The sequence below is a fragment of the Pezoporus occidentalis genome, unplaced genomic scaffold, assembly GCF_034315485.1.
Source record: "Pezoporus occidentalis ecotype Australia unplaced genomic scaffold, CSIRO_AGI_Poc_V1 ctg40, whole genome shotgun sequence".
NCBI classification, from domain to species: domain Eukaryota; kingdom Metazoa; phylum Chordata; class Aves; order Psittaciformes; family Psittacidae; genus Pezoporus; species Pezoporus occidentalis.
In genome coordinates, this window is record NW_026915725.1 from 3,475,563 (window position 1) to 3,491,201 (window position 15,639).

The 15,639-nt window shown below is 38.3% G+C and overlaps 1 protein-coding gene across 2 annotated transcripts in view; it reads right to left on the minus strand.

Moving 5' to 3' along the window:
* Positions 1-887: 887 nt before the first annotated feature.
* PLXDC2 (plexin domain containing 2) overlaps positions 888-15,639 on the minus strand; it is a 259,999-nt gene continuing 245,247 nt past the window's right edge. For both annotated transcript variants that reach the window (XM_062633687.1, XM_062633688.1), the window contains 2 exons: positions 14,982-15,142; positions 888-1,328 (listed from right to left, as the gene is read on the minus strand). In XM_062633687.1, coding sequence (XP_062489671.1) covers positions 1,212-1,328; positions 14,982-15,142 — 278 coding nt within the window. In that variant the 3' untranslated portion in view covers positions 888-1,211. The remainder of the gene's footprint in view (positions 1,329-14,981; positions 15,143-15,639) is intronic.

The window sequence follows — 15,639 nt, forward strand, 5'->3', positions numbered from 1 at the left end:
AATAGGCAGAAATGTGATGGTATTGCAACTCCATGAACCACCTTCTCTACACAACATAAAAATATTCTAATATTAAGGATTATTTTACAACTCAGTGGAAATATGCAACAATGCAAACCATTTCCTTTGTCTGGATGACAAAAATGCAGTCTTAACAGTCACAAGAGCCCGCCTTGTGTTAGCTATAAAAAAAAATATATTTATATATATATTTATGCAACTACTATGTGCATTAAACAAAATCACTGTATGGATCAGCAGGGTTCAATAACACTTGTATCTGAATTTCTGGAAGGGGTGCACTGAAGTCTGTGGTGCTTCTCAGTAAGGACTCACACTGAAGTGTTGAAGGATAGAAACCCATTTGTTTAAAACCTTATTTTTCATATCACATTGCCTAAGAAATGGTCCATAAGATCTCTGGCAGCTAAAAGGATCTGTTGCCTTTACTTCAGCGTACTGCTTGGGAATGAAAGATATCCCTCGAAACAAACCTGAAAATTAAGTTTTAGTGAACATTGAAACTGAAAATCAGCCCGATTTCATTGTGAACTCCCATCTTCATTTCTTACCAATTTGAATATCATGAGTTGTTTAGAAGGCTAGTAATCAGCAATGTACAAGAAACATTGTATTACCTCTGGAAAGCACATACACTGTGACTTGTGAGTTAGGTGAGCAGGTTAATTTAGATTTCAAAAGTGAGTGTAGCTCGCATCCACTTATAGAAGTATTGGAAAACTCTTTTTTTTACTCTTTATCTGCATTGAGATACCATTCTTACTAACCTGTGAAGACTGATCAGTGCTCTTTGCACTGGAAGGATACAGATTTGTCACTCAGTCTTTGAGATACCAGAGAAGAACACTTGAACCAAAGGGCAATACCCTTGTGCACCAAAGCTTTATTGTATTTTTGATTACTGTGCATCCCCATACCTAAAGCCAATAACATGGCACTTGTGCCATAGTTCTGATACCGTAGGTGTCCACTGACAAGTGTTCAGCATGAACCATTGTGTCTCAGTCCACTAACAAAAACTACTGTGCAGTGGTAGTCTGGTATCTTAGACAGTTTTTCTTCTTGGACAAAGTTTATCCAAAATCTTCGTTCTATCAGGCTACAGCAGCTTAGGGCTCCTTTTCTTTAAAGAGAGGCAAAGTAAATGTCTTACACCTGTAGGCCAGTACTGGTGTTCTGTCCTAGAAATTTTAGCACTGCTCTGATACGATGAACCCTTCTTTTTCTCCAACTGGTTCCACTTCAGCATAGGCAGGATGTCCAGACCCTCTTCTGAATTTCATTGCTGGCCATCTGCTTGGGCGTCGCTGTAACATCAGCAAGAAAATAAACTTTCAGACAATTAAGAAATCATTAATTAAAATCTTTAACAACACCCTGCAATTTTGATCTCTCATACTAAACCCCACTCTGTGTAATTGTTACAGAAATGGAGAAGTGCAGACTGATTAGTGTGGGGCACAAAGGGTTGAGATAACGACACATCTGACCGGATTAATAGTCACTCATCACAATGACGATTTATTGGCTCTCAGAGTTGTTCTTGTTGATCTCACAGCTTCAGAATGTTGTAACTTACGTAGAGCCGGTATTTGCTGTGTTAGTGTTCATCAAGTATGGGGCCTGGGCTAAGGTTCTTGTCTCACTGTGCTTTATGGCAATGGCTTGTAATACGGGCGGGCTCCAGCAGCAAAAACTGTGGCCGTGGATTTGTGAATGCTCTCACCGTCCTGGCCCTCACCCTACTCTCCATCTTCGTGAGGCTGCGGGGAGCCGAGGGGGAGCGGCCTCGGGAGCCGGCGGCACAGGAGAGCGGCCCCGGGGACCAAGCGGCGGCGGGAGCGGGGCCGGAGGCCGCGAGGGGACGGCTGCCGGTGGAGGAGGTCGGGGCTGTCGAGGAGCAGAAAGAAGGGGCTGCCGAGCAGCGGGAGAAGGCGGCGGAGGAGCCGAGCCCCGCGGAGGAGCCGAGCCCCGCGGCGGAGCCGAGCCCCGCGGCCGAGCCGAGCCCCGCGGCCGAGCCGAGCCCCGCGGAGGAGCCCAGCCCCGCAAAATAGAGCGTTTTTATGCCGAGCCCCAGGAGGATGCAGGAGACCACGCAGCATTTCCCAGCAAGGCAGAGGAGGAAGAGCTGGACTCAAAAAGAGAAGCTGGTGGTGGGAGAACTTTTAAGCACAGCAGCTACACCAGCCCCAGTGACAAGTACAGCAGCATCAACTGAGAGTTCTGAAGGTTTTGAATGGCCTTTTATCCTTGGGACCTGCCTGCTGATCGTGATGGGGATCAGCATGTTGGCACACACACAACTGTGTTTTACCCACAACCATTTTGTCTGAGAAAAGTTAAGCAGAGTCAGGTTTGGGTCTTGTCTGGGGTTAGACAACAATATAGGGGGACCAAGAGGTTTTCTCCAAGGCTGGACAGTGATGAGTGGCAGGGTGTGTGGGACAGTATGGGCAAGTATCTAGTCCACTGGGCCCCTCCAGTGCTTTGGAAGCATCGGAGATGGAAGGCAGCTGTATGGAGTCCCCACAACAAGCTGCAGAAACTGCTGAAGGGGACTGAATTATTTTAAGCCTGGTGGGCCCAATGCACTTCAGGCCATCAGAGCAGAGATGCAACACAGAGATGGACTCATGATCGAGGGGTGGACTTAGCAATGGACAATATTGCCCAGGTTATTCACAAGTGTGAGCACTGCACACAGTCTCTCCTGCTCTGGAAGACTGTTACAAGAGATGGAGCCTGACATCATGGACCAGATGGACACAGCAGCTTTATAGGGACTGGTCCGTGCACTAAGATAAGAGTGTACTGAGATAAGAGTGATGGTATATTGAAAATGTGGGATCTGAGCATGACGTGAATGGTATGGAATAAGGGGTGGATAATGTCCTGGGTTCAGCAGTAGCAGTCATTTTTCTCCTCCTTGGTAGCTGGTGTAGTGCAGTGTTTTGACTTTCAGCTCGGGAACAGAGCTGATAACAAGCGATGTTTTGGTTTGGCCAAGGACTTTGTGAGCCTCATGCTCTGCCAGGGAGGAGGGGGAGCCAGGAGGAAGCAGAGACAGGACACCTGACCCAAACTGACCAAAGAGGTATTCCATACCACAGCACGTCATGCCCAGGATGTAACTGGGAGTTAGCCGGAAGGGCTGGGAGTCTGCAGGGTTGGAGGAGGTGTGTCAGAGCTTGGTCGGGCTGGGGGGGCGATAAAAGGTCGGCTGGTGGTGAGATGATGTATTCTCTTCCCTTGTTATTTCCTTTATCATTATTATTATTGGTGGTAGCAGTAGTGATTTGTGTTATACCTTAGTTACTAAACTGTTCTTATCTCAACCCGTGGGAGTTGCATTCTTTTTGATTCTCCTCTCAGTCCCTCCGAGAGCAGGGGGAGGGAAGGCTGTGTGGAAGACCTCAACGAGCACCTGACCGGGTTTAAACCAACACAGTTGGTTATCAGGATGCTGGGGATGGACTCTTCATTAGGGACTGTAATGACAGGACAAGGGGTAAGGGGTTAAAACTTAAACAGGGGAAATTTATATTGGATATAAGGAAGAAATTTTTTACTGTAAGGGTGGTGAGGCACTGGAATGGGTTGCCCAAGGATGTTGTGAATGCTCCATCCCTGGCAGTGTTCAAGGCCAGGTTGGAAGGAGCCTTGGGGGACATGGTTAAGTGTGAGGTGTCCCTGCCCATGGCCATGCCCATGATCTAAAGGTCCTTTCCAACCCTAATGATTCTATGATTCTAATAGCTTTCAGGAAAGTAGAAAAACTTCTTAAAGTCAGTTAGCAAAGGAAGTTCTCCTAAAATGATTATTCTCTACTGAAAATGTATATCCTAATGTGCTGATACTTATTTATTTAATGACAACAGCTATGATCTGCTTGGAAGGAGGGTTACAAGACATAGCAAGATTTATAGAAACATTGCAGGAAAATGAGAGGAGAAACAATGAAGATAAGTTACAGCCTATTTTTTCATTGATGGTTCAAATTCAAAATAATTTTACTTTATCACCTTTCTTCTGAAAATAAACATTGCATTTGATTTTCTGTCCCCTTAATACCCCATTTTGATTGCCTTCAGATCACTAAGGATTTTTCATGCTGCTGAGGAGTGGTTTTGGGGACCACAGAGCAGAGACAGCAGGACATTATGCTGGGATTGTTGAATAACAGCCACCAATGAAATCTTGGGGCACCACTGAATCTTGTTACCAACAAACCACACAGGTGTATGCAGGTACAGCACAAAGTCTTCTTCAGTGATTACTATCAGAAAGATAAAAGCAATCAGTTCCTTCTTCTCTCATTGCAGGATCTGGTTACTATTGAGGCGTCCAGAGTTAAATTCTATTCAGCAGGTAATTTAAAATTCCAGGCCTTTCAATTCATCACCCTCCTATAAAGTAGGAAGGCATAACACTGTCCTCTTTAATGGATGTCTTTTCCTAATAAGAAAACTTAAGTCTATTCAAAATTTTGAGACCTTTTTCTACTAAAGCTTGATTCAGAGTGGTTTCAAAATTAAGAAGGGCAGTTCAGTTACTGCTAAAGTAAAAGGGACATATTCTGTTCTCAGATTCAGTAAAGTAAATCAAGAATAATTCAATTAGATATAAAGGATTTATTCCAGATTTACACCGGTATAAATGAGAAAAGAATTCGATTGAGAGGTCGCTAATGAAAAGACGGAAATGAAAAACCACTGGAAAACTAGTAGGAAAAAATAATTAAAGACAATCTCAAATGGCAGTATATAAGGATGAGCTGCATTTTAATCTATTAAGATGATCCCTAATTTCATTTTAAGATGTAGCCACGATTTGTTACTACTTCCTTGCTGTGTTGCTGTTAGAAACTAAGTGTATAATTTTTGCCTACTCTTTTTAATTGGCATTTCCAGATGATGAAATACGGAACAGATGTGTATCAGTCCTAATGTTATGATGCCATATAGCATAAACATCAGCCGTTGTCCCAAAAATAAACCAACAGATTTGAAGGTCAACTTCAAATATTACAGTTACAGTTTTCTGTGGTTTCTTGTCATGCCTGAGGTAAGATTTTCCATTCCTAGTGATAGTCTGTTTAATTTCAACTTCTTTGTGCGCACGTGGGTAATGTAAGTGGCTGCTAGCCTTAAAATAGAGCACTAACAAACTAACAATTCATTGACCTGTGTATCAACCCCTAAAGAGCTGTAGTGATATCACAGTTTTAATTGGTAAAAACAAAAGTAACTTAATTGATACAGGGAGATAAAAAGCCTCTTGAGTTGGTGAAGCAGCTCAAGAAATGCTTAATGCACTCTTCCCCTTTATTCTCTGAGAAGCAGAGTAATAAGAAGACACAAAAAAAATCTACCCTCCAACCAACCAACCAACCCCAACCCCAAATGCCAAAACCTGACCAATAATACAGGCAGAAAGCAAGCTGGAGATTTTTTCATGCAATTTAACAGGAAAAAAATATGTTTCTTCCTCTGGAATTAGAACTTTTAGAGGAAATCCTCTGACCTGTGTCTGGAGAGTTGCAACTTCTGCTTCCTTTCAGTGTAATACAAAGTGATAAAACATGAACTGAATCTTCCTTGGAGTCATTATTTTAAGGAAATAAGGTGAGGGAAAAATACCTGTGACTTTACATGACCAGGATGCAGAAGATATATGTCAGGATGCAGAAAAATAATTTGTGATACACATTAAAAAAAAAGCTTCTATTTGAAGATCAATCAAGATTAAATGAAAGAAACTAGCAGTTGGATAATCCACGGAAAGTAAGATCTAACTTTCATGTTTCTTATCTTGTGTCTGTTTACACCATTGTTGGTGGTTGTGCAGGATATTTGACTTCCTACAGCAATACTAAGTCTAGTATAAGTATTTTTAAGTAGATCTTGAAGTAGAGGCAGAATGGATACTATCTGTGTTACTCCTGTGAAAAGAAAAGGAGGGGATTCCACCTATGAATGATTACTAAAGGGTGGAGGCTGGAATATCTTCTCACTGTTGTTACACAGAAAGGTCTCCAGATGTGTTCTTGTCATTCACCAGTTTCTTCTGGCATATTTCAACATGAGAGAATTTTGAGCCTTATAGGTCCTATTTTATTAGTCAAAATGGTACGATCTCTTAAGACACATTAAAAAATAAAGGTTTAATATGTATCTGAGAGCACTTAATTGAAGATTTTCTAAACCGTCCACAGTTGGTATGATATGAACATGGTTTCCAGTACTACAGTCTATGACTTTCTTTTTAGGTCACTAGCTTTAGACCGTATTATTTGCTGAACAGTAACTCTTTTGAACAGCAGAGAAAAAAGTGGCTCAAGTTGAAAACTACAGGCGAGTTTCAGATAGATTTGGCTATACTGGTTGTATTTGACATAGAAATTTCTAGTAAACTTGATCATATTGAAAGGGAGGAAGTGGAAAAGAACCCATCAGTTTTTACATTACAAGCCTGTGTTAACTGCCTAGCAATCATTTAAAGTGAAGCCATTTATTTTCTACTGACAGCAAGACTCCTACCTATTATGAGCTACCAGATCACCAGTGATGCAACTAGAAAATAGGAATGGAACAGTTTGCTATAATTTAGAAAAAAACTAAAATTCAGCAACAATTATGTATTTCTACACTGACTTGCAGATAAAAAACCAATCGGTGTCTCAAATTAATACTACCTTGAAAACAAAGGAAGTGATCAGCTCAGAATTCCAGTGAAAAAGCTGGCACAAAATCAAGATTTTTAATGGGATTTTAAAAATATCTGAAAAGAATAAACTGAGTACACATAAATGAGAAATAAAATCTACTTTATACATGACACAGAAAAATAAATTGTAAGGCATAAGCAATATACATGATCAATCACAGGAGGACAGACACTTGTATAAAGTTGCTTTGAAAATTCGTGTTTGAAGATTGATGCCTTGCTCTTGAAGAGGTTCTTGTGCTGACACTATATACTATGTCTAAAATTTATGCCAGTTAACACTTTTCACCTGAGATGGTAATTAATTAAAACCAGTTGTAATAATGTGTATTTTATTAGACACAGTAATCCTGAGCACTTACATTCTGTTTCATATATCTGCATTAACACAAGTTCTTGTCAGAAATGGACAGGATGAACTTGGCAACATGGATTACTTATTTGATATTCTTACATCCTATCCTCATCCTATCCTTCATTCAGTACAGAATAAATGGAATAAGCATGATTTTGTACACGTCTGCAATGTCAGAAGAGCAGTGAAAACATAATGAAAAATCTGTCCCTCTGTTGTCTCCCCAGCCCTGCCTATTACATATTTCCCACACACACATTTTATTCTGAAAATTGTCTAAAGTATTATCAACTGTTCCTTTGGATATTTCAACCAGCATAAAGTCCAAAAGTGCTTGTGCATGGATCAACTCTTCATTCCTATTCAGCAGTTAACCTGAACAGCACATTTCACCAAGACGCACAGACATTCTATTTCCAAATTGAGTTTACATGAGTATAAATAATTTAATTACCACAAGAAGGTCAATCTTTCAGTCTTGGGAGACTCTCCAAAGCTCCCTAGCAAACCTGATTTCCCAAGAAACTACACAAAAGCTGAAGTTACTGAATACTTTTTAGGCTGAATGCTCTGATGCAACTTTATCTCCTCTACCTATTGACTATTTTCTTGAGTTAAAAAAATTGGAAATCTTTCAGAGATCTGTTTCACTGCTTCTACTGAAAGCTGCATCTTACATTTCCATTGATGGCAAGTTCTTTGTCTAATTTGAGGGCACAAAGACATTTAAATCTGTTTAGAAGCTGTATTCTTTAACTACGCTTTGCCAACAAGGCCTCTTTAACTCTCTTAACTGGAAATACGCATGTACAGAGCTATCCAAATTCTGGATCAATTGACAAAACACCAGAAAAAATGGTAATGGCTTACTCAAATTAAGATTAAGAAAAGCAGAAAAAGCTATAGTAAGGTCTATTACTAAGTGAACGTATGTAACGTGATACCATCAAGACCCAGTAGGCTAAGACACTTCTCCACTTATCTTATGACAAGGAAAGACCTTTCTGTTACCAAGTACCTTGGCTATAACTTGCATTTTTGTGCTCAAAGTTATCTGAAATATTGCTTATGCAGTTATAATTTGTGATCCATATTTAATCTTTTCTAGAAGCACACCCAATTTATTTGGCAAATCACAGTCAGAAATGGATGAAGTTTCAAATAACTGTACTTCTGATATGTATTTCCAGGAATAAAAAAATTGCCTGACACCATGTTAATCTAATATTTTGAAGAAACTGTTCTGAAATAACAATTGTTTTAGACTTAAGATTCGGTAGGATCATTTATTTTTCTTTTTGATAGAAGTGCTTGTTTAAAGTATTTCTTTGTGATTTAAACCAATTCTTGTTATAGCAATGTTTCTGCAGTCTTAAATTCATCTAAGTAGCTGGCTGCTGACAGACGAGAACCAGAATGCCTCCTTCCTCCCCACCTTTGACTTTTATTGTCAGTGTTGATTATTTATTTTAGTGCTTCTGCCTTGTGGCCGATTTAGGTTTCCCTTCCTCAGCTGCTGGTTCCTGCTGAACTGGATAAGCTTTGGAAAAAATAACTTTACTATCAGTACAAGGCAATGACAGCAAGATCAATGGCAATACCCTAAATGCCAGGACATTGCAAGACTTTGAAAGAAGAGAAGAATGATACTTGTTCTGTACTTTTCTTTTTAGTCATCATCGTCATGAAACACAATTCAGCCCAGGCTTCTGGACAAAACCAAACTGATGACCACATCAAGCCTACTTCAAACTAAACGTACAATCCCCTGTAAAATTTGTAGAGATAATAAAACAATGGGCCACATCCCAGAAGAAAGCAGCAGAGCTGTGTGAGCATCATCACCTGTCTAAGCTAGCTGAGGATCTCTTTAATTCCTTCTTTCTTTTTCACTCTGTCACTTACTTCTCATTTGTTCAAAGATGTACACTGCATTTGTGATATTTATGCAGAAACCTGGAAACAGTGCATGGAGAACAGGGCTGGATTAAATGCTGGCTCTTATTTCTGAAGTGCTGCTATGTTCAGAGATGTATAACAACAAGGCAGAAATAAGTATTAATTCCCTGAGCTCTGAAACACTAAGAACTATATCCAGCTTTTTTTCACTATTTTCTCCTTTTATTTCCTTACACTAAGCAGACAGCAGAAGGTCAAAATCTGAAGATCTACTGCAAATTTGTGCGCCACTGAATGTTTCTAGATACTGAAATATAATCCCCCGTCCAGCTCAGTTGTTAAGAGAATATCCAGCAATTAGTGCTTTCTCAGACCACCTAAGCTAGAGCTCATAATTTGGGAACCATCCTCAGTCCATGCTAATATGATGTCACCTTATTGTGAGATTAAGAAGAGTTAAATGACAGGAATGCAGATCCTTCCATGCTGGTTGGTATTTACACTAAAAAACAGTCCAGGCTTATTTAATTTACTGGTAAAGACAAAATTCAAGTCAAATCACAGTCAAGGTACATCCCCCAGGCTCTAATCATGCACTATTATTTTATTTGCTGAAGATGTGCAGCTGCTCATTCCTTCCTCCTCCTCTTTTCCCCCAAGGTCACTCCCTGGCTCCACAGCACCAGTTCAGCTCTCTGTGTGGCCATTTGAAAATATCCAGCTTAAACATCCAAGATGAAGTAAAACAAACATCTAAAAAAGACATAGGTTTGTGCATGTGTGTGTTTAAGTGTACATACATATTTCTAAGCAGCTGAATCAGCACAATAGAGCTCTGGAAGACTTCCAAGGAGGGTGGGAACATGAAGGCAAAAACTGTGACCTTTAAAACGGAAGCTTAACTTGAAAGAATGATAATTTTTAACCACAAACACCCACACTGCTCTTCAGCATGTGACATACAACTACTATTAAGACATACACAGCGACTAATAAGAAATATATAGCCTTATATCTTTACAACTTCAGAGTTGACATGTGTTTAATAACATAAATTTGGTTTTGTACCTATAGTTGGATAAAAGAGTCTCAGACTGCATGCCTGAGGTTAAGATGGTCCCAAGTTGCAGTGTTAGCTTAGACTCCTCAAAATCCCCTACCCGTGGAGAACTGCTACAGAAGAATTTTACTCTGCTGTTGTCAAGCCTTACATAAGCACTTCTGGCAATGGTATCACTGTGTCCAGCTGGGAAAAGACATCACAACATCGGACTCCCTGCCTTCATATTGGCCAGAAATTCCTCTGCTGTCTTCTCAGCTGTGACCAGATCATGTTGCCTTTGCTCCCCAAAGGGAGAGCACTGGCATGATAGCTGAGGTAAATTTCAAACATTAAAAGGACCTTGGACCAACACATAAGTAAGAAAGGTAACAAAACCACAAAAAAAAAAGCATGCACATGAAAACTTCTTGTGGCATATGCAACCCTTCTGACTACAGATAACTGCAAACAAAAGGTATCTGAGTAAAAGACAGTCTGCCTTATGCCTTGCTTTTTGACTTGCTAAGTGTTCCCTGGACATTAATTGCTCTCAGTGCCAAAGCGCACACACTAAAGCAAATCAATTAGGGTTAAAAATATAAGAAACAAAGGACATGAAGAAAAAGAAGGGAAGAAATAAAACCTAAAATATTACTAAAACTGCTATTTGGCCCCAACTTACTGAATTTTGAACAAATCCATATGACTCATTTGGGAATTTATTTATTTATGTTCAGCTCCAGATATCTGTATCACTTTTGCTATGATCTGTATCACAAGCATGCAGTCCACTTTATCACCAGGGCATCATGCTTTGCCACTAAACCTCAAATCCTGAATGCAACAATACTACACAGGTTAGTGAATAAATTCATTACTTTTTAGTTGTGGAATAGCTAGTGTGTAGCTCTATGTGTTGTAACTGGATTTCTGCTTTGTTGAAAAAGGCATGAAGAACACTATTTGACATGCATGCTACTTTTCAAAAATCAGTGCGAGTTCAAAGTATATTCAAGAGACACAGGGTTCATGAAGGTAACCGTACATGTGTAACTTGATTCAAAAGGGAAACTTGCTGCCAACAAAATCAAATTCAAGGGAGAGAAATACCACATAGATAACCATAAATCAATAAATAAACAACCAAAGCATGCAACATTTCTTCTGCCGCTATGCAAGCTAATCTTGAGTCAACATTTACTCTCAGCTTTTAGGAAGAACCTACATTCACTGGAATTTTGACTGAAACTCCCTTAACTTTAAAAGTTGATAATTCATTCTGTCTTTAGGTCACCAGAGAAGTGTCCAGCTTAAACAATGAAACACATGTTGAATAGTGTGGGGGCTGGAAGAAAGAGGAAAACATTTCATTTTTCTTTGAATCATCTACACACTTAACAAAAAGGGGAAACTTTTTTGAAAAATTATTGAACTATTTGGATGGTGTTCTTTAAAATGATACACTATCATGGGCAAATTGAATAGCGTTAGCATTCAAGACTTCTCAAGCTGTTTGTTGAAAACAGCTATTTTTGTTGCAGGTGGGCCTGCACATATGCATTGTGCTCAACAGCTATTTAAAAAACTGCAAGACGAAACATCTTCTTCAGACATTAAGGGTAAAAAAACCCCATAGAATAATTTTACTCTGTTCTAAGACAGTAGTTGCTTTTGGAATAATGGCATTTTTATTTACGGCTTTTGCGTATTGCTTATTTAAACCAACTAGCGCACTCAGGATATCATTTAATGGTGCTCAGAAGTCTCAAAAGGGATTGCACACAGGAGTACAACTTAAGCAGTGTGGTCAAAGTGTGGGTGTATTTATCCTTATCTGGGTGAGTTTACTACATGGCAAACATGAGAGGCATCACAAGTGGGCTTTAAGTGCTATATGAAATACAGACTGAGGTGCTATGTGAATACTGGGTGATATCTGCAGAGAACACAAGGGAAAAAGAGACTTAAAGCCTCAGATATGGGATCAATTTATTACACTTTTCTTTATTCAGTAACCAATCACGACTATAAACCAAACTGACTCAAAATTCCTTACATAGCCCTTAACCCAAAACTCCCAATGAAATCTGTCTGAACATAATGTTTTACCTGAAAAACCATGACAGCATCCTAGAATCTTAGATGTAAAAAGAATTTTCTCTATTATTTATGTTACATTTTTGAATGAATGTTATGTTTAATGCCAATACGATGCCTTTATAAACTACCTTCTTTAAACACTAATGAAGCAGGTCCCCATTATTTATTATGCCCAGATGTAGATATATATTAGTTACTGATGATAGATAAACTGATGCAGATTTTAAATTGGCTAGAGGACTTGATGGCAGACTACAGTGTACTAGTAATTTTTTAGACAACTATATGAGGGAGCTGCCTGTCCATCTGTCACATCTTGTTTTAACTGTGCAACTTGCTTTATTAATTGAGACTCATGGAAAACAATATTATTTTCTGAAATATTTATATGCTTGTTCTAATTTCATAACCAAGCCCATGGCAATGCTCTTGACCTCTTTCTCATCAGATCCATGTTTCATTCATTTCCCATAAATAAGGCAGTTTGTCTGCTATGGTATGTGTTGTACCATGTTACCTGTAACAGCTTACTCAAATATTTTTCAATTGCAAAAACACAATAAGGAATGCTTTTCTGTTAGTGACCTATTTATACCAGTTATGCCTCATTACAGTTGTTATATTTCAGTTTCAAAATGCAAGCCTGAAAAGATACATTCTCCTCTGTATTTGAAACATGGACATCGTATATATTAGGTGAATAAAAGAATATTTCTACTCTTTATTTCCTGAATAGGTCAAAATACTTTTTTTTCCTTTCAGAAATTAAATAATTAAATTCCTTAAAAGCAATTTTATTTCCAGAATGGATTATCTTATTCTGTCCTTCTACACTTATGATACTAAAAATGGCTTTAAAGTTTAGAATTTGTGGAAATGTTCTGAAATACAGAGTAGTTTCTTTCTCCACCCCCTGTAGTTTTACCACTGCATCAGTGGTTTTGTCATTCACAGGGAAAGGCCACCCCTCCATACCTAGAACTTTTTAATAATTCCTGCTAAAATCTTCACAAGTATCACAGCTTTCCTAGTAACCAGAAGAGGATGTCGTTTATAACACATTTTATATAAATTTGATTTTGACTGACTTATGTCCTCCTGTCCTTATTCAATTATTTTAAACAGAAAGATTATGTTTTTCTTTTTTGCCTAAAAGCCTATGTTGCTTGCTAAAAGACATTTTAGGCTTTGACTGCATAGATTGATTAATGCCATCTGATGATTAAATTCAGTGGAATGGATTTAACAGAACTGATTAAGACGCCGGTGCTGTCATAAGTATGGTATCAGTGAACAAAATAAATTAACATGCCATTACTACACTGAGAACAAACATAAATAAATAAATGTGTGTTTTAATTTGGTATTCTTCTCTTCTTCTTAAAAAATGGTGTTGCCATGTACTTAGCCTTTCACTCACACCATAACAGATAAGAAACTTGCTTTTAGTAGAGTGAAAGAATAGCAATTCAATCTGTGTGTGTGGAAAAAAAAAAGAAAGGGACAAATACTTCTCTTCTGTACAAGGACTTCAGTGGAGGGTTTTTTGTCTATATCAATAGAGAAGTGGCTTGAAATTTTGCATAGACATGAAAGAATACTATTGATTTTATTATGTGGATGCTGTTCCCTGATGGTTAATACAGTTATATCATTTGAACCTGGAATACTGATAATTCATTTTGATTTCTGTCACTACTATGGCATGTATGCAGTATGTTTATTATAATATGATTTTAAGATGAATAATTCTGTTTATGTTCATGTTTCACTTCAATTCACACTGCTATCACAAAGAATGAATGTATATATCTTTATGGGCCAGGCTTTTATTTAAGTAATACCCAGATACGTCCCTAGTAATGCTTCCAGTGGCTCTGCCTCTATGCTACTGTCTATTAGAAAGTGTCCAGGCTCTCAACAGTAAGGGAGTACTGCAAGTGGGGGTTATGAACAGTCAGTGTTTTCTTTCACCTTTAGCTGGAACTCTGCTGAGTTGAAAAAAAACACAAGTAGGTGTAGGTATTAATACTTTTTTGTAAAATCAAACACCTATGCAAAATGTTCCCTTCTCATATTGTTGTGTACAGTGGAGTTGAGCTGACCGAGTGTCAGAATCTGCTATGTAGATGTCTGCACCTAAGGTAGCTATCTGTATTTGAGGGAGAAAAATGGTAATTTATTTAATTCTAAAGGAGATGGCTCAAACAGACCGGTTGGATCAGGATCTGAAAGAGTCTGTTCCTCTCTCCACTAGTAGAAAGAGCAAAAGGAGACAATATTAGATTTAGATGTTAAAATTAGGCGAAAATAATCTTTCCCATACTCTGAGGAACAGTACTAAAAGATTTCTGCAAATGAATGCATGGAACAGCTAACATAGGTTTCCAGCTAAGATCAGGTTTTCAGCTAAGTCAGCTCTTCTGAAGAATTAATAATGCAGAATTTTTATTTTTCTGCAGGAAAAAAATAGAAAAATATGTATGTCCCAAAATAAAATGCCAGTGCACATAAAAGCTAATGAAAAAATGCTATCTTGAGAAAAATGAATGATAGGAAATAGAGGTGCAGTGGTATCTGAGCTTTTTCTTTTAGATATATCTTTTAGATATATGCCCTGTGAAGAAACATTAAAAGTAACAGCAATGGTAGTTAAAGTAGCAGCTGAGTGACAAACATGCTTAGAACAAATCAGTATCACCTGCTAGGAGATGTCCGTTTTTTTAATGTTTATACTTTTAACACAAGAATACTTTCTAGATATAGTTAAGAAAGTTCCATTCTGAACATCCAAATTATCCAGGACTAGTAAAACAACACATTATTTTTGTCTCTTACCTCTATAAAGAAGAGACTAGCTGCTGACGTTGGATGATGATACATATAAATGGTCACAAGGATGGCTGCAGCCACAATGAGGACCAGGACTAGAATGCCGACAATTAAGCCGGCATGAAGTGTTCCACCTTTCTTCTCTGCAGCACTGTCATCTGTGGAAGCTGCACAAATAGCACACTTATTAGCACAGTAACTTATGTTTTATCTATACCATTTCACAAATGGTAATTGAGCATTTGCTTTTTCTGTTATGTCACTCATTTTTTACAGCCCAAATTGGAAGAAGATATTAGACAGCTCTTTCCCACAAATACTCTTATAACCTTAATGAACAAACATTCCCAAATGTTTTACTAATTCTAACTCAATAATAAAATGAATACCCTTTCTTTTGAATGTGATCTGGACATTCTGAAGTTCCTAATTATCTTCATAATGTGTTTTGCTTTGATTTTCTCAAAAGACTATTTTAGTTGCCCTACATACAAAAGGTACTAATTTAATACATTTTGAATGCTGTATTTTTTTTCTTGACAGGTTCACGTTGAGACATGCTATAAAAGCTTGTAAGGTCTAAACACATTATGAAATCCTGATTCATTAGCTTAGAGAGGGACTTTGAACTACCCTGTGCAGTTGAATCAGACAGCCAAAAGTG